The following is a 19,412-nucleotide window of genomic DNA, read 5'->3' on the forward strand; positions in this document are numbered from 1 at the left end:
TTCCGCAAATATGCCCGACTGTGAGGGGCGGGCACAAGCCGGCGTGAGTAGGTGAAACGTTGAGTTTTATAAGGGCACCACGGGGTGACCAGCTCCTCCCCACCCAGCCCCACCCCTCTCACCCCCCACCCAGCCCCACCCTCCCCACCCACCCCCTCCCCATCCTCCCCTCCCCACCCAGCCCCACCCAGCCCCTCCCCATCCTCCCCTCCCCACCCAGCCCCTTCCCACCCTCCCCTCCCCACCCAGCCCCATCCCTGCACTACGGACGGACACAATAATCCCCTGTGGGCTGGTGTAACCAGGAGGTTAGTACCAGTATGAAGCCAACTAAGCAGAAGGCATAGCGACACTCGGTAATAAACATTGTAAAGCAGACACATTTTCCCATGATTAGCTCAATAACTTAGAGACGTGGAAAGCACTTGTAAGAAAGGCTAACAATTAAAATAGCTTTGCTTTGGAGAGGCACACCTATGGATTTAAAAAAGGGGTCTCCTAAGGTAAAAGTGGGAGTTTAAAATACCCTCAAGCAAATTAAAATATCTAGATTTGAAGTTTTCGTAACTGCAAGGGTCCATACGCTTTGGTTTTTTCGGTAAAGTCACGTAGATGAAAATAAAATAAGTTAAAAGTTGAAAATCAAAAGTGCCCAGGCAGATGAAGGCTTCTAAACGGAAGCTACATTGTGTCTGGCCACATTCTCTCGTCGTCAAGTTAACCCGTGTTGTTTCAACGCATTGCATATGACGCGTGCAGTTGCCATTCATTTAGCAGCGAGCACAGAGTGCACATCACGATAACAAAAAAACATGAATGGCAGTGTACCATCATTATATAGGCAACAAAAATACCGTTTCATATTTACAGGTCTCTTAAACATAATTTCCCCCTTTAATCTGCTCATTAGCAATGACGGGGGCCGAACCAATCTCAGCCACAATTTGCTTTCTTTAGCCGGGTTCACGACTTCCGTTCGATGTCAACCTTCAATCTTTTTTTAAATCCTTTATATTAAGTTCACTTGCTTGCTTGCTTGCGCGCTTACGACCGTGCAAATCTTTCGGTCGTTTTTTAACCCACTTCCCGTGATCCAATCGAGCTGACATTTTGCACACAGACTCGTTGTGCGTGACAATTTATTTTCGTGAAAATTTTTCCTAAATTTTCCACTTTTTAGGAAAAAAAATTGTCATATTTAATTTAAAATACCAACGTGATAAAAATGAAACTCTTACTCAAGAACAACAGAAATGAATAATAAAATAAAACCGATGCCACGCATATAAAGGATTTATAGTGAAAAACCTTGTTTTTACGGGTTAATTTTTATCTATTGCGATCGATAATGCGTGATTTTTCAAAAGCGGGGAACCCGTTCAACAATTAATTTATTATTCCTTGCACTTCTCATAATTTATAGGCTGAGCATTTGACTTTCGATTGCCTGCCGTGCTTTCTTCAATAACGGTACAAGCCTATGAATTATGCAGGTGGTGCAATACACAAGTGGTTTAGAAAAAAAAACGACCATGCCTCAATAAACACCACCACCACCATCACCATTAACTGGGAGTTCAGCATAAAACTTAAGGGCCCTCCCTACCTAAAGGGGCCATTGGCCATTAACATGCTGTGGGTGGCAGGGCTATCTGTAAACACAAGCTTCTTGTTTCCCTGGAGACCAACACAAACACAAACATAATTTAGGTGACAAGTCCGTCCAACCGTTGACACTCACAATTCACAAGCATGCACACGGGTGCGTACAAAGACAAAGGATCTTTATCGGACTACTGTATTGGGACAAGTATTGTTAGTGAGTACCTATGAAAGGCCAGCATGGCACATGAGGGGGTGGAGTAGCCAACACCATGCCTGGCCGCCTTTGTCTCACCAGTGCTGATGTTTTTCACACTGGAACAGCTAATATTTTTTTAAGACCGAGTCAAATTAGGGGAGGCCCAGGACCGGTTTAGATATTCGCCATCGATGTTGGCTGTGAGTGGGAATCGAACTCAGGTCGCCGGGCTCGTATGACAGTGCACTAACCATGACACTACCGCTCCCCATACACGCACACACATATTCAACGCCTCTTATTAGTAGTAGGTTAGCCATAGATACATCAAACGCTAAATTTAGACCATTTCAATTTCAGCCAGCGCCTACTTTGGGGATGCTCAGGCCAGGTTAGAAAGCAAATGTCACACCGATTGTTTTTCTAGTAAGAATTAGGAGAAATAACTCGCCTTATTTGGAACAAAATGCATTTGTGCAAGTTTAATAGTGTACTGATTTTCGAACTATAATGGTTTCTTCTTCCAACATCCACTACTTGAGTCGTTTGCTATAATTTGTGTTGCTTTTAAGTCGCAACTTGATTATAACTAATTGGATGGCATCTGTCAAATAAATCCTATGGTCAACCTAACATGTAATCACAGGGTCCTGAAAAAAACAATTCCACAAAATACAGAATAAAGAATTAAGTTCTACAGTATTCTGTTCACAGGCGGGATACATTTTTTCCAAACAATGATTCACTTACAAAGAGAACAACACAAACCTGGTCACTGGTTGACATAGAAAAGCATTGAACCCAGTATAGCAGCTAGATCAGTAATAACTCTGTCCTGTTCTGATATCACGTCAAAACTCCCCTCACTATACTACAAATGAAAAATACAAAGATCCCCTGTATAGCCCACACAGGCTGTTTGGGCAAGTGCTGTCAGCGAGCTGCGATGAAGGCGCACGATAGAATGGTGTCCTCGCCAGCGCCACACCATTGCCAATATTTTTAAACACCGCATTTAAGGCTGAGTGGACTTAGGGAAATCCTACGTCAATCGAACTCGGTAATGCAGTGTGCTAACCAGCACTACACTACCGCTCCCCCCACTCTTTGTACCACGGCAACCACACACTCCATCTACACATGACTGGCAATGCCCTCACACCCCAGTGCCAGCAAGACCACGCACATCATTTCCGATTGACTCAACCTGAAGTAGGCACTCAGCGGGGGAATAAGAAAATAGCAACGCTCAATGGAGCTTGCCAAGGCATGCGCTAAGGACTCTTGCTCAATGGACTTGACTAAATTATCTGCGACCGATTGATCAGTGCAAAGACAGAGATAACCTTTCGCTTACCTACGCCACTTCTCTCGCGCAAATCGAAGAGAAGCACGTACATTTACCGCGCAGTGGATCAGAACCAGAATTATTCTTTATACTGGAGGAATCCGATTAGCTGCAAAGCTCTTTTTCACAGATGTTCAGTAGCGGCGGGTGAAGATGCAAAATGACACATACGTGAGAGTCACCTTGACAAAATGCCTCATTCATTGTGCCCTATAAAATGACTATTTTTCAGCTATCCATTGAGTGGCAACATTCCTGAGAAGGATGTTAACTATGACCGAATTTACACCATTGGAACCTCCCCTTTGCCAGTAGCAAAATATGATAATTGTTTTTTTACCCTTTTATCTGGCAACAAAACTGACACCTTTTTTTTCTCGGGTGTGGACCAATCAATTTCAAGGACAGTGCATACATTATCAGAGTTGTGTTTTTTGTTTGCATTCCGACCGCAGGTATTGTGGTCAATGCAAACATGACTCCTTATAAAAAAGGTGTCAGAGTAAAAAAACTAATTATTATGACCTAATTTTTACCCTTGAACTGGACCTGCCTGCACTGTGGTGATCATTCCAAGCAATGCCATGGTGCCAAAAAAGGTAACTGTTAACGTCAGCAATGAACACCATATTGTGCAGTTAAGACACAACACAAAACGACCTTAAGCTCAAATCCCTGCGCCGTTTATATAAATTACCTTCAGTATAGTAATGTAGTTATTCTAACCTCAACTTTATACTGCTTTATTTGCAGCCGATTTTCATGCTTATGTACTTTTTAAAATACATTATTAAGCAGAAAAATGCATTCACATAATTACAGTGTACAAAATGAAAACGTGCCAAAATATCACAGGCGGGCTGTTACAATAAAGTACAACCCACCATTATTCTGACACTCAATCACAAACGCCACATATTTCTAAGCACAACAGGTTGAGTCCATAATCTAAGCGGCATTCTGCAATCGCTATAGAGAACTTCTCCTGTCCACTGTGATATGGGGAACTAACATCACAGATCTTATTATCCGTGATTGTACCCCTCTCATCCTTTGTGTAAAAAAAAATTCGCCGATGCTCAGCAACCACGATACAACACAACTAAACGATTCGCCACTGTTCAGAGAAAAAAACATTCCTGCCTAGGGAGCTGGTAGAAACGTTGGGTTGCTCGGTCAATGGCCAGGGTCAACGGCGGCGTGGTGTATTCCGCAAATATGCCCGACTGTGAGGACGGGCACAAGCCGGCGTGAGTAGGTTAAACGTTGAGTTTTATAAGGGTACCACGGAGTGACCAGCCCCTCCCCACCCAGCCCCACCCCTCCCCACCCAGCCCCTGCCCACCCTCCCCACCCAGCCCCTCCCCACCCCCCAGCCCCTCCGCACCCAGCCCCACCCCTTCCCACCCAGCCCCTGCCCACCCTCCTCACCCAACCCCTCCCCACCCTCCCTCCCATCCAGCCCCTCCCTCCCCACCCAGCCCCTCCCCACCCTCCCCTCTCCACCCAGCCCCACCCCTCCCATTTTTGGATGCACGACGGACGGACGGACGGACACAATAATCCCCTGTGGGCTGGTGTAACCAGGAGGTTCCTACCAGTATCACGGTCATATGATGGCTTCAATGCAGGCCTCAGTGCCCCATTCTACTTAATTGTAAGACAGAAATCGCAACCGTATGGCAGCCACTGCAAGGGCACACAGTTAATCCTATTTGTCAGCGGTGCTATATAGTAAGCCTTACCAATATAATTAGCCCATCTGCTGCACGCGCATCTGCCGTTATTCATTTAAGAATGTTTCACCAATAAATATCATTCCATTTATCCATGACAAATTGTGATTGAAATCTCACTTGGTAGCAAGCGTTAAGAGGCCTGTCTGTGGTCATGGTTTGCATCGAAATAATGTGAGCACAGGTTCCAGTGTGAAGTTTAAAAGTGAGCTGGTCTGAGGCTTGAACCAATTGCAATGCAGCTCTGAATGCAATAGAAGCTCAGACCTAGAGCTTATACAGGATCACAATTAGTCGGCCTTGGTCTAAAAATACACAGCCATCCCTGTCCTATACCTATCGTACTTTCAGAGATTACAAGCTTCAGGCTGAAATGTTGCCAATTACAATAGAGTATCGATAGTAGGTCAGATGCAGCAGTGGTGCAGTGATGATTAGCGCACTGGGCTACGATACCCAGTGACCTGAGTTTGATTCCTGGCAAAGGCTCAGAATTTGTGACAGCCTGCATAAATAAAATCAAGATTAAAATGCTGTACATGTAATTAAAGTAAAAAAACCTCGGACCAGTACAGTGATATAAACCATCAAAATATGTATTGCAGCATTACAATTTTATCAGCGGCACTGCCTTAGTTACCCATAACCGATACACACTCTAAGTTATACATTAACACAAGGCTGGGGAACAATTTTCTTACGAGGGCCACATAAAACCTGTGACCACCCACACATTAAAACACACTGTAGTGCTATCCACGGACGTCATCCGTAGAGGTGACTCAGTGTCATCAAATTAGAAACAATTTCATTAGGCCTATCGTGCAGACTAAGGGGCAAACATTTGTATGTCCTGTTAGTGCCCATCACATGGCAATTAAGCTGAAATATGTATTGCTCATAAGTCAAATTAAGTGAAAACACAAATATATTTGTGGTCATTGGTGACTCGGCTGTAACTACCATTAACTCGCTACACTTAACAATATGATGTTAATCATGGGTGGGTGGCTGAAACCCATACTTAAATCAAGGTTTTGATCCAGGGTCAATGTAAAAAGCTAAATCGTTTGATAGTGGTGCATGTATGAAGCAAGGGCAGGCAAGGCATACTACATCTTCATAACAATTCAGGAAATAGGATGGCAGGAGAGCAAATAGGTTTAGGAATTCATCTGTTTAGACATTTGTTTAAAGTTATCCTATCGTGTGCCTCTCAGGTGCATTGAGACTCGGGCGAAATTTTCTGAACGAAAAACACAAAATAAAATAAGTATTATTAAAAAAAACTTTTTTAAACACGCTTTAATGAAATGTACCGTACTAGTAATGGAAGAACTCCACGACTCCAGGAAGTGGCCCTGAAACTTGCCATAACGTAAGGGACCGTGGTGATCTACAGCCAACGTCAGTTTACCGTGGACAATTAGACCCAAGCCGAAACATAACATGTAAAAAATAATGTTTTAAATATGTTTTTTTTTTTATGATATAATATAAGTATTGTCAACAGTATGACATAAGTATACCAAGTTTGCAGTCACATTGAGAAGTGGGTAAAAATTGAGTTACAAGATGTGAGGATACAACAACAGACAGAGTTGAGCTATATAAAAGCATGTACTAATAAAATCGTGTTAAAACTAATGCACTCGGTAAATGTGAAACGTTGGGGCCTAACTTTGGTCCCACGGTTCCACCACCATACCAACGTTGTTGGCACGTTTACTGGATGACTCTACACCTCGATGCCCACATATAATTTGAGCTACCCGAAGCAGTAATTAATAAGACCATGTATGCATTGTCGTACTATATCACTACAGGAAACAATATTCTGTAGGTAGTACAACAGTCGTGTGTGTATGCACTGTTGAACTTCTTTCGCACCGTACGTAGCCCAACCGTGCTAAATCGGAGGCACGGGGGAAGGACAACAAACTAAACACCAACAACGATTCTAAAGAAACACGGATCTGTAGGCAAATTTAGACATAAGGAACCAGCGTTGGCAGCAGTTGACGAGCCCAACTCAACAATAATACATTACTCATTGATAATGTCTCAATAATGCACTGGAAAATCTATACAGTGGAGAGTACTTAATGTCAACAGTGTCCAGGGTGGTCCAGATGTCTCGTTACCCCAATTTATACAAAGGTTAAAAACATTTTAGGAGTAAATTAATTGGGCAGGGCGGGGGGTGGGAGTCACAAGACATCTGGACCGCCCCCTCTACGACGCACGTGGGTGACTTGCTTTGGCTTCAGACACACAACACTGGTACTAGGCCTCAGCAAGGTAAGGTAATTTACCCTTTTTACCGGGTAAAAGTGTAAAGGTGTCGACATGCCAATTGGTAAGGTAAAGGGTAGGGTAAAGGTAGCTCAGAAGAATTACCCGGTAGGGTAAAGGTAGCGCGAAGTATTACCCGGTAAATACGGTACCTTGTTTACCGCTAAAAGCTCCGTGGCGCAGTCCGTGGCCTACATTTAATAAGTAATATTAAAACAAACTTTATTAAAAACACGCTTTATGAAATGTACTAGTAATGGCAGAACTCCACGACTCCAGGAAGTGGCCCCGAAGCTTGCCACAGGGTAAGGGGACCGTGGCCAATTACAGGCAACGTCGGTTGAGCGTGGACAATAAGACCCAAGCCGAAACATAACATGTAAAAAAGATGGTTTAAAAACATATAATTTTTTTATGATAGAATATAGTATTGTCATCAGTATGACCTAAGTATACCAAGTTTGCAGTCGATACCACATTAGGAAGTGGGTTAAAATTAAGTTTCAAGATTTGAGGATATAACAACAACAATAACGACAACGACAACAACAACAGACAGAGTGAGTTCAAAGAAAGCGTGTAAAATTGGAATCATCGAGAGTATTCTATATGACTAAAGCGCTCTACCCAGCATTTATCATTATAAACCTGTTTCATGTGTAGTAGTTCCCTAGTAATTACCCTGTAATCGGGTCATTTGTATGTGGTAAGGGTAAAAGGTAGGGTAAAGGTAGGCTCGTTGTATTTACCTTTTAACTTTTACCTTACCTTGCCGAGGCCTAACTGGTACCGCACTTAAATAGGGACACAGACTTAAAACATTCACACGGAACTCGTCTAAACACTCGTGGGCCATTCACCACTCACCAGACCCTCACCCGATGCGTGTCACGTGGGCGATAGCCCATTGTGACGACGATACGAACGCACGCGTGCATTTACCCTGTAGACCAGGGGTCGGGAACCTTTTTGACTGGGAGAGCCATAAAAGCCAAATATTTCTAAATATATTGCATTGAGAGCCATATAGTATTTTTAACGTATAATAAATTAAATATGTCTTACTTTTAATGCGACTTCTAGTGCCGCGTGGTTTTGCTGATGGCCTTGTATTCTGGTTCATACGTGGTGAGGTTGAGCTTCATGCAGGCGTGACCCGTGAAATGTATCTTCAAAACTAATTTCTGTTTACTTAAAAATGACACAGTATTATTAAGCAATATCACAAGTATTTTAAAATCAGTTCCAAACTGATTTTTTATTTTATTTTTTTCAACTCAAAATTGTCTGGGAGCCATATGCCGTCACCGAAAGAGCCATATATGGCTCGCGAGCCATAGGTTCCCGACCGCTGCTGTAGACAGTACGGTAAATACTACTAATTTACTCGTGGTAATTGTTACTGAACATGACGGTGTGAATTGCCAGCGTGCACGTACGGCAGTAGCTAGGCAGCAATGGTATATCAACATACACCACACGTGGACCTGCATCTGTTAGCTATGCAGTACAGTACAATAATACAGACAGTACTGTGTGTATAGCATGCGTAGGTGTCGCTTTATAAGTGTGCAAGTTTGACAGTACAGCATGCATCTCTCTCTCTGTAAGCAGTAACACACGTGTCGGATCGAACAGGATAAGCGTGGCCACTCTACAGACGCGATACCAATGCGTTTACAAAGACAAAGACCCCCCCCCACACACGTGTAGCCTTCACAGGCTGTAGGGGCAAGTGCTGTTAGCGAGCAGCACCTATGAAGGCCGCCACCGTAGCACACGATGGGGGGGGTGGGTGGCCAGCAAAACCACGCCCGACCGCCTTTGTCTCCCCCGGCGGCGATGTTTGCTACACACCGCGCACCAGGCCGAGTCTTATCGAGGCCGAGTCCACCTAGGGGAAGCCCAGCACCGGTTTCAGATGCTCGTCACCGGCGTTTGTGTCCGCGTGTGTACTGTACATAAAGACAAAGATCCCCCCCGTGTAGCCTTCACATACTGTAGGGGCAAGTGCTGTTAGCGAACGGCACCCTATGAAGGCCCGGCACACGATGTGGGTGGGTGGCCCCAGCTCCCACGCCCGACCGCCTTTGTCTCCCCAGTGGCGATGTTTGCTACGCGCCGCTACACCAGGTACTCAATTGAGGCCGAGTCGACCTAGGAGGGAGGCCCAGGACCGGTTCAAATAATTGTCACTGGTGACAACTCCAGTGTACCCGGTGCGGTGCGTAAGCATTGCAAGCATCGCCACTAGGGAGACAAAGGCGGTCGGGCGTGGTGCTGATCCACCCACCCCCCTAACAGCACTTGCCCCTACAGTCTGTCAAGTCTACACGTGTGTGTGGGGGGGGGGGGGGTCTGTGTGTGTGTGGGGTGGGGGGTCTGTGTGTGTGGGGGGGTCTGTGTGTGTGTGGGGGGGGTCTGTGTGTGTGTGTGTGTGGGGGGGTCTGTGTGTGTGTGTGTGGGGGGGTCTGTGTGTGTGGGGGGGGGGTCTGTGTGTGTGTGGGGGGGGGTCTGTGTGTGTGTGTGGCACCACGGGTGTGTGTGGCACCACGGGTGTGTGTGGCACCACGGGTGTGTGTGGCACCACGGGTGTGTGTGGCACCACGGGTGTGTGTGGCACCACGGGTGTGTGTGGCACCACGGGTGTGTGTGGCACCACGGGTGTGTGTGGCACCACGGGTGTGTGTGGCACCACGGGTGCGTGTGGCGTGCATCACCTGCGCTTCTGCTGGACGTCATCCCGAGGCTCTCATCTCCACTATCCCGGCTCCACGTGCGGAGCTGCGACGCATCCACACACAGTGGGGGGAGGGGGGAGGGGGGGGTGGGGAGAGGGGGTGGGGGGGAGAGTGGGGGGTGGGGGAGGGGGGTGGGGAGAGGGGTGGGGGAGAGGGGGTGGGGGAGAGGGGTAGGGGGAGAGGGTGGGGTGGTAGGGGGAGAGTGGGGGGGTAGGGGGAGAGGGTGGGGGATGATGGGGAGATTGGAGTAACACTGTACAACAGGCTGGTCCAGATGTCCTGTGACTACCACAATTAATTGACCCCCAACATGTTTTTTTGGGGGGGGTCGTTTACATATTCAGTTCTGTTTTAAATGAAGCTCACTTTACAAAATATATCAAGCTTTCGAAAATTAAATAGGGGGGGGGGGGTCACGAGACATCTGGACCACGCTGTATAACAGTCGTTCTACACAGCTGCAATTGCACTTGTGGACTGTTATACACTGTACTCTTAGTTCTTTCGGTAAAGTCACGTAGGTAAAAATGAAATTAAAATTAATAAAAAGTAAAAACAATAAAATCACGACGTATTGATTTTTTTTTTAAATTTCATTTTTACCTACGTGACTTACCGAAATAACTAAGAGTATGAATCCTTGCAGTCACGAAAGCTTCAAATCAAGAAATGTTATACACTGTGGTCCAGATGTCTCGTGACCCCCCATCCCCATTCAATTCTCTAAAGCTTAAATTGTTTCAAATTTACAGCTACAACAGCACGTGGCAAGTGCAGCTGCACTGTTACAGCTACAATAGCCGGCGTGTAAAACCACTGCACCCACAACTTGACTTCTAACGGGATAACAAAGTGCTGTGTCCCCTTCGCCACGAACTATAACCCTAATGGTTGGGGGCGCATCTGAAGGCGAAATAGTTCGTGTCAATTACGAAGTTTACGTGTTCCGTTGTAATGTTCGACGTTGACGCAACTAATCACGTGTTTAATTGGGAGATGCAAATTCATGAGAATCCCAGCGAAATGCTGACTGCTCTGGTGTAGAGGGTGGTCCAGATGTCTTGTGACCTTCCCCCCCCACGCCCCCCAATTGACCCCTACATTTTTTCCTCCTTTGCAACATTCGTTTGTTTGAAATCAACCTGACTTCATTTAAAAATATTTTTTTTAGTTTTTAGATAATTAAATGGGAGGGGGGTCACAAGACATCTGGACCGCCCTGTACAATGGGGCTAATTAGACCGTGCCAAATTAATGCAGTGGAATTGGCACGCTCAGTTAAGACGTTTCCAGCTGGGAACTCCAATTGGAACTACAACACAATAACCACACCAGCAATTGGAGACACTCACCGTTATATTAGTATGTGACCGAACATTGTATCTTAATAATAAAAAAAAAATCTGAAGACATGCAGTAAGAATCACGACAGACACAGTGACTATCCAAATTCAGCTACAAAACAATGTTTCAAAATTGTAAATACGACGCAGAAAATAACAACTGTGTATGATGTAGCGTAGACGTATCAAAATGCAGCTCAATTATCGTGTATCCGACTGGATGTACAATCTATCCAATTACAGCACCCCACTACTATACATTTAATATAACCTGAATTAATATCAACAATAGTCTACAATGTATCATATTGTAGCAATACAACGGGCTGCACTGTGTATCTACAAAACGATTTAGCCAGCCAGAACTAAACTGGAATGTCTCACACTACAGTTACAATGGCATGTATCCAAATCTAGCTGGCATGTATCCAATTGCAGCTACGATACAATGTACATATCCAGTTGTAGCTACAATACAATGTACCAAAGCACAACCATAATGTGTGGAATACTATCTCATCAGCACTCAACCGCAATGTTGTTATCAAACCTTGTCTGCGCTCAGCTACAACGTAAATCCAGCGATCAACTACAGCCAGCAGCTATTCGTGACGTCTCCTTGCCCTGCTGGTGTTGTATCTGCTGCTGCTGTTGTCTATCTCCAGCACTGTGCCCCCACACTGTTGCTCGCGTTGCTATAGTAGAGAGTTGAGAGGGCTGTGCATTTAGATCTCTCCTCCCCATCATCCTCCTCCTCCCTCCCCTCCCTCTCTCCTCCCCATCATCCTCCTCCCTCCCCTCCCTCTCTCCTCCCCTTTCTTCTCTCTTCCCTCCCACTCTCCTCCCCATCATCCTCCTCCCTCCCCTCCCTCTCTCCTCCCCTTTCTTCTCTCTTCCCTCCCTCTCTCCTCCCCATCATCCTCCTCTCTCCCCTCCCTCTCTCCTCCCCTTGCTTCTCTCTTCCCTCCCTCTCTCCTCCCCATCATCCTCCTCCCTCCCCTCCCTCTCTCCTCCCCTTTCTTCTCTCTTCCCTCCCTCTCTCCTCCCCATCATCCTCCTCCCTCCCCTCCCTCTCTCCTCCCCTTTCTTCTCTCTTCCCTCCCACTCTCCTCCCCATCCTTCACTCTCCCCATCATTCTCTTTCCTTCCCATCCTTCTCTTTTTTTACGATCAGAGGAAACAAGAAGATGATCGGTGTATTCGGCACTTTGCTTCGTTCATCATTTCGGTTTTTTGGTTTTTTTTTCAATGCTTTGCTTTATGTGCCCCCCCCCCCCCGTTTAAATGAAAGATTTCACGAAATATTTCACGCTCTGCTTTCCTCCTTCTTACCCCTTTCCTCTCTCTCTACCCCCTCTCTCTACCCCCTCTATCCGTCTCTTTTTTTTTTTTTACGATCAGTAGAAACAAGAAGATGCTCGGTGTATTCGGCACTTTGTTTCGTTCATCATTTCGTAATTTTTTTTTCTTTTTTTTTTTTAAAACAGGGCTTTATGTAGCCCTCGCTCGCTCGCTCTCTCGCTCGCTCTCTCGCTCACTCTCTCGCTTGCTCGCTCTCTCGCTCTCTCTCACTCGCTCTCTCTCTCGCTCATTCTCTCGCTCACTCTCTCGTTATTTACGCCGCCCCCCTCGCAGTCCGACGGCCTCCGACGGGTAGCTCATAACAGCATGCAGAGCTCCCCATCATCTGCCACGGAGCACACGGCCTCCTCCATCGCCCACTGCTCCTTGAAGGCCGGCACGGCGTGGGTCAGCCGCGCATGGCGGAACTCCAGCCACACCCTGGCTCCGACCAGAGCGCGGAAGATGCCCAGGCTGCTGGCCGGACGTTTCCCCTCCAGGGCCACCTTCCTCGCCCTGTATATGGCGAGCTTGGCGTAGCCGACGAGCACGTTGACCAGCCCCTGGAGATGTTGGGGTCCGTCGCCCTTTCGGTATCCAAAAATGAGGACCGTCGGGGAGAAGTGGAGGCTGAACTTTAGGAGGATGTTTCTCAGGACCTTGAACAGCGAGTCCAGGCTCTTGCACTCCACGTATTGGTGCGCCACCGTCTCCACTTTTCCGCAGAACCGGCACTCCGGGGGCGTGTCGGTGAAGCGCGCCAGGGAGGCGTTGGTGGTGACGGTGCCGTGGGCGATGCTCCAGCTGAGGTCGCCGATGCGGTTGTACGTCGGGCTGGAGTAGAGTTGCCTCCAGCGAGGCCTCTCCGGAGAGATGCAGGGCAGGGCTTTCCTCCAGGCATGGTCCTTATGGCTCCTCAGGGTGTCCTGTTGGTGAAACCGGACCATGTAGGAGTAGAGCACCTTCCTCTTGACATTTGCGAAGGCCACCTCTGGTAGGTCCTCCAGCCGGCACAGGTTGTGATCCGCCTTCGCTTGTCGGCGTTGGCGACGCAGTGGCACGACGGAGAGCTCCGGTGGAGGGGGACTCTCTCCACTCCCCCTCTCCTCTTCCCTCTCTCCCAGTGAACAATCTACCGCTTTACTGAAATGTTTAGTTTGGTGTCTACGTTCAGATGGGGAACTCGAGAGACAATGATGAGTTTCATTGGCCTAGAGTGACCCGGGTCACCTAAAATGACAATGCAACTGACATTAAAAACAAGTGGGAACAATGAAGCAAAAAGAAATTAGACTCCACAAAGCAAGCTAATAGAAATCGAAGCAAAAATAATCGCGTTACGGAATAAATCCAAACAGCGAAGTGTCACTTGACCGGGGTGGGATGGAAAACAATTAATCGATTAATATATACATTATTTGGTAACTAGTGTAATTGCCCGTCATATGATGGGTTCATAGAAAATTTATTGAATGAAAAATGATAACATTTTAAGATTGGATTGAATTAATTTCGTTTATTTTTTTATCTACATATCACATTTAATGTAAATTAACAATCATCTCCCAAAAAGCTTTCCAGCAGATGAATTTTGTTGAATCGGCACTTTGATGTTGGTTGGATTTTTACATCTTGACAAAGCAACATAAGGTTGTCCATGGAGAAAAAAACACAGGTTCTTTAAGATAAAGTCCAACATATTCAAAAGTTTGTCCTTGTGACTTATTGACAGTGATAGAAAATTTAAAAATGATTGGAAACTGTCTTCGCTTCAAAATAAATGGCAAATTCACATCAGACGGTGCCATATCAATTGATGGGAATGAGGACGTCTCCACAATTGGATTCTGAAATGATTTCAGCCACAACAAAGTTGCATTTTACGAATCACCAGAGCGTGTGCCATTGCATAATCCTTTTTTGGGGGGTTGAGATTTCGAATTGGCATCACAATGGTTCCTTTTTTTTCTCTACATAACAATTTATGAGATGGCATTCCAGATGGTGTTCGCAGTTTGGTGCAGAAATTCTATACTGGATAATAATTATTTGTGACGTCAGTCGGACCCACGTGGCCTCCTCAGCATTTCACACAGCGTGCAGTGTCAGGCGTTAGGCACAGATCACCAAGACTATACGTATTTTTTTGGAAGAAAATCGATCATTCTTGTAACAAATTTATAATTAGTTACATTTTAAGAAGCCTTTCATGAAACAAACTAAAATATTTAAAATTGCGTGAAAATCCACGTCACCTACCCATCTTATAACACAGCTACAACGTTAGGCACAGAACACCAAACCTTTGTTTATAATACAGAGTTGGCAGTGGTGGACAAGCAACAAACATGAACCAAAAAAAGTTCCAAAAAAATTCGTCAAAAACACCGCCTGAAAAGTAAACGTAAAATTGCCCTTCATGTGCTATTATGAAGGGCCATTTACCGAAACGTCGCCGATTATATATTTCCCTTTTTTAAGCCACAGCGTTGTTGACGAACGTGTTGAATCGGTGAGTGTAAATTATCGGATATCATTTCACGTGGACAATTCCATGTTTTGATTCGTGTTTGTTGATAGATGACGGATATAGACTAGTTGATTCACGTGATCCACTTCCAGCCACTAGAGCCGCTACATATATCACAAGTAAAACAAATAACACTGTGTAACAAACAAAACATTTTGTTCCTGGGTAGTAAGTGTTATTTCCTAATTGATTATACCTCAAAAGTACAGAAAATGCCTATTATTCTTTAGTTTTTTCGGTAAAGTCACGTAGGTAAAAAATAAATGAAAACAACTAAATTAAATCACGACGTTTCGGGCGCAACACAAGCGTCCGTCTTCAGGTGTGGACAACACAGCGAAAGTACAACCGCTTAAGTGTGTCTAAGAGATGGCTGTGACGAGGCATTATATAGTTGTGGGGAAGGAGGGGGGGGCATGGTGAGTGTGGGGGCGGGGTGTGGGCTGGGAGGTAACGCATGGAGCTCACGGAGTTCAAACTGAAGCTTTGTGATGCAGGGGCGGAAGTAGATAAGAAAGCTAAGTTAAGCCATCCTTTGTTATGCTGCAGGGGGGTATTCTTTACCTACGTGACTTTACCGAAAAAACCAGAGTATGAATCCTTGCAGTCAAGAAAACTTCTCATCTAGAATTAATGGCTATTATTCCCCACAAACTTTGCTTTTGTGACCAGGACAGTGATATTTTGAAATGTATATATTTTCAATGAGAAAACGTGTGCATTTGTGTCTTTCGTTCACGTAAAATCCTGGTCATAAATGCAAAGTTCGTGGGGAATAATAGCGATTTTCTATACTTTTTAGGCATAAGCAATTAAAAAATAACACTTAGTACCCAGGAACAAAAATTGTGTTACATAGTGTAATCTATTGGCAATAAAACACTAAATACAATTTTATGCAAGGAATCATGTCTGCATTAACCACACGTACTTGTGAACATGCAAACAAACATGCTCTGATAATATATGCAAAAAAATATCCCAAAGAATATATTGTTGAATAGAAGCGTAACCCTGAATTGAGAATGCATCATTACACCCCTAATAATACTCTTTGGTTCTTTCGATAAAGTCACGTAGGTATAAAATAAAATAAATCACGACGTTTCGGGCGCAACACAAGCAAGAAGCTTTCCCACCTGATGATGGACGCTTGTGTTGCGCCCGAAACGTCGTGATTTTTTTTATACCTACGTGTTTTTTACCGAAAGAACCAAAGAGTATGGATTCCCGCAGTCACGAAAGCTTCAAATCAAGATTGAACCCCTATTAATGATTGAAGAATTAGTAAACTGATAATAGTTTAAAATATTTTAAATGCAATACTGGACTTTATTTCAAACATATTAAAAGGGCTCTTCCAAGCGTATAATGACCCTACCCTCAATTAAATACGTTATACCACATTACAGTGCAGTAATAAGTGCGTGGGGAGTTGTGATGCTGTGATCAGCGCACTGGTCACTTGCAATTGAGGTCTTACCTGGTGAAAAAACCTTTAACTTAAAGTGCACAATGAACCTGGTTATTTAAGTTTGATTCCTAGCCACAGCGAACATCAGTAAGGAGTGCTATCTGAACTGACCTTGAGCTTCCCACGCCACCATTTGCACTCGCCAAAGTGAGGAGGCCTTCATCCAGCAGCGGATACATTTGTTGAGATCACAATTCGTATAAACAATGTGACTACAGTTTCAATATTAAAGTAGTCATATCAATAAATACGGAAATGAACGCAGTCGATCAAAAGAGCACGTCTATATCGTCTGTTTTTTCACGTTGAGAGGTGTAAATGGAATTGACAGAGGTAAAGAGGACGGTTTCATAAGCGTAGGAATGGTGTTTGACACCAAAGCTCTCAAACAGGTGGCTAAGAGGAGTCGTGAATGCCACAAACAGCAGGGGGCTGAGGACAAAACCTCTGAGGGACTGCATGCGATTTCCGCAGATGAATACTCCCCCACCCTAAGAAACGTCTTTCTGAGTGGGACATAATCCATTGTAGAACTGTGCCACCGACACTGATGTCAGATTCCAAGAGGCTAATGAGGAGAGGGTGTTTGACGATGCCCACAGAGATGTCCAGGCCAACGAGTACGACGACTGAACCGGAGTCCACAATGCAAAGACTGCCATCGAGGGCCTTTGTCAGTGCAGCCTCACTGGAGTAGGTCTGGCAGAAGGTGGACTGGACAGAGGAAGTTTGGTGACGGTGGAGAGATCGGTAATGAATCAATAGCTTGCCGGATCGTCGGGATTGAGGCCTGGTTTTTTGAGGAGTGGGGGTGACTTGCCCTGTTTTTTTGTACATTTTACTGCGAGACTCCTCATCCATGCCTGTAAACTTGATCACACCATCCCAATATTGCCGTTGTTCCACTGGTTCTCGATATTATCTCGGATCAATTTAAAAATGACTTAAATTCTTAAAATCCGTGGACTCGCCCCTACCAACATCTCCCCTCTCAACTCACTCTACTCCCCCTACAAGCAGTCTCTCACCTCTCCCGATTCCACTCCATCCACTCTACGCTCCAGTAACCACGGATTTCTGTCAAAAGCCTCCAGTCGACATTCTCAGTGGTATGTCTGTCATTCTCCTCTGCTGCCTTCATAGTCTGGAACCCACTATCCCTGCCTTTATTCAAGTCCAGGCTCAAGACGTAATTTTTGTTTCCATCTGCCTATGACTAACTGCCTCTTTCTATAAAATAAATATGCCCGTAGGTTTATGTACAACGTATTGCGATGTGGTTGCAGTTAGAATATGTAATGGCTGGTAACACCACGCTGCTGAGAAAGTAGAACACTAAACTGGTGATTTTAAGTTGTAACCTATTCAGTTTACGACAAGCAACATTGCACATTGACCACTTACACGTTCCTAACACGAGGTGTTGCCAAATATGTGATCTAATTGAAATTGATTGCAGGGAGCTCTAAAATTGTCTCGTTTAACCACACCTGCAGCATATTATATGGATTACTTTACCAAGTCTGCCGACACAATAACTAATGTTGACAGGAAGCCCTGCAGTAAATGAGACATGTCCCAATGTCTGCAGCAGGAGAGAGTGCAAGAAAGCATGAAAGACACAACCAATACTGCCCGTGGTTCCTACGTAAATATAGTACATGATGCCTCATAGGTCATGCATGAAGAGCAATATGCCATTAATGTACCTTGCGCATCCCATTCATATTTAATTCACGCTTTGTTTATTTTTAAGCTCTCTCAGGTTGTCATCAATATTGAAGTTCCCGCAAGCAGTTTTCTTGCCTGAGTTACCCAAAACACTGGGATTTTTTGTTGAGAATTTCCATTTAAGGCTGAGTGCCTTTAAGCATTAGCTCCGTCCGCAGGTCTATCTGTAACGGTTGAAGGCACGTGACATATGAGAAAAACATGATCCAACTTTACTGAAACGTTGTGCTCCTCGTCGGGATGCATCACATAGAATACCAGCCAAATGTTATCATAGGGTGGCCCAAACATTTGAAAACAATCACCAGCCGCAAAAGGATTGCCGCATGGTGACCTGTCTCAACCGACCAAGGCCCCCCACCCTCCCCACTAGAGCCCCTATCCGAGGCCGGTTGTGTCATCACGGCCCTGCAAATGATAACTCGTGAAAAATAAAGTCGAATGTCAACGAAAATTTTGTCAAAATGTTGTATGAGTATGATGGACTTACCGTATCGAAAAAAGGCTAAATGTATCGAAAAGGTTGCCTAAAATTTAGGAGACACGGTCCAATACTAAAAGAGTTGTCTTCGGAGATAGTTAAATTTGCAAAGAACCCTTAAACAATTGTTCTCACGGTGCTAAACAGTCGTTCTCAGAGATCCAGCCCTGCCGGCGCGAGGTGCACCACCCTGGGCAGTCGCTATCCTGAGCACCGTTGTCCTAGTTGCGGCTGACGGCCCTACCGCTGCCTGCACAGCTGACGTGGGCGCCTATCGTCGCGAATACTTCTAAGGACAAAACGCAATGTTGGAAATACTTCTAAGGACAAAACGCAATTATTGGAAAACATACCAGAATCCACGCATGTGCACCATTTTTTATGTTGTGATAATCGCTGGGAAAATACTTGGTTTTGACCTTCCATTTACTATACTCTATGATTCTTTTGGTAAAGTCACGTAGGTAGAAAAAATAATAGATATATTCTTTTTTATACCTACGTAAAGTCACGTAGGTAAAAAAATTATAGATCTATAATTTAAAAAAATTTATAGATCTATAATTTTTTATACCTACGTGAGTTTACCGA

The 19,412-nt window shown here is 45.0% G+C and overlaps 1 protein-coding gene across 4 annotated transcripts in view; it reads right to left on the reverse strand.

Annotated features, from left to right (window-relative positions):
• The window catches only part of SPATA7 (spermatogenesis associated 7), a 38,477-nt gene extending 25,491 nt beyond the window's left edge, over positions 1-12,986 (reverse strand). For 2 of the 4 annotated variants that reach the window (XM_061551346.1, XM_061551343.1), the window contains exons 1-2: positions 11,815-11,936; positions 9,901-9,964 (exon numbers count right to left, since the gene is read on the reverse strand). In XM_061551346.1, the coding sequence (XP_061407330.1) occupies positions 9,901-9,922 (22 nt within the window). In that variant the 5' untranslated portion in view covers positions 9,923-9,964; positions 11,815-11,936. Of the gene's footprint in view, positions 1-9,900; positions 9,965-11,814; positions 11,937-12,868 lie in introns of those variants that run through there. The other 2 variants (XM_061551344.1, XM_061551345.1) reach the window with 2 other exon arrangements.
• Between the last annotated feature and the right edge of the window lie 6,426 nt (positions 12,987-19,412).

The sequence above is a fragment of the Lethenteron reissneri genome, chromosome 14, assembly GCF_015708825.2.
Source record: "Lethenteron reissneri isolate LAM-NWPU_2019-01 chromosome 14, ASM1570882v1, whole genome shotgun sequence".
Classification (NCBI taxonomy): Eukaryota; Metazoa; Chordata; class Hyperoartia; order Petromyzontiformes; family Petromyzontidae; genus Lethenteron; species Lethenteron reissneri.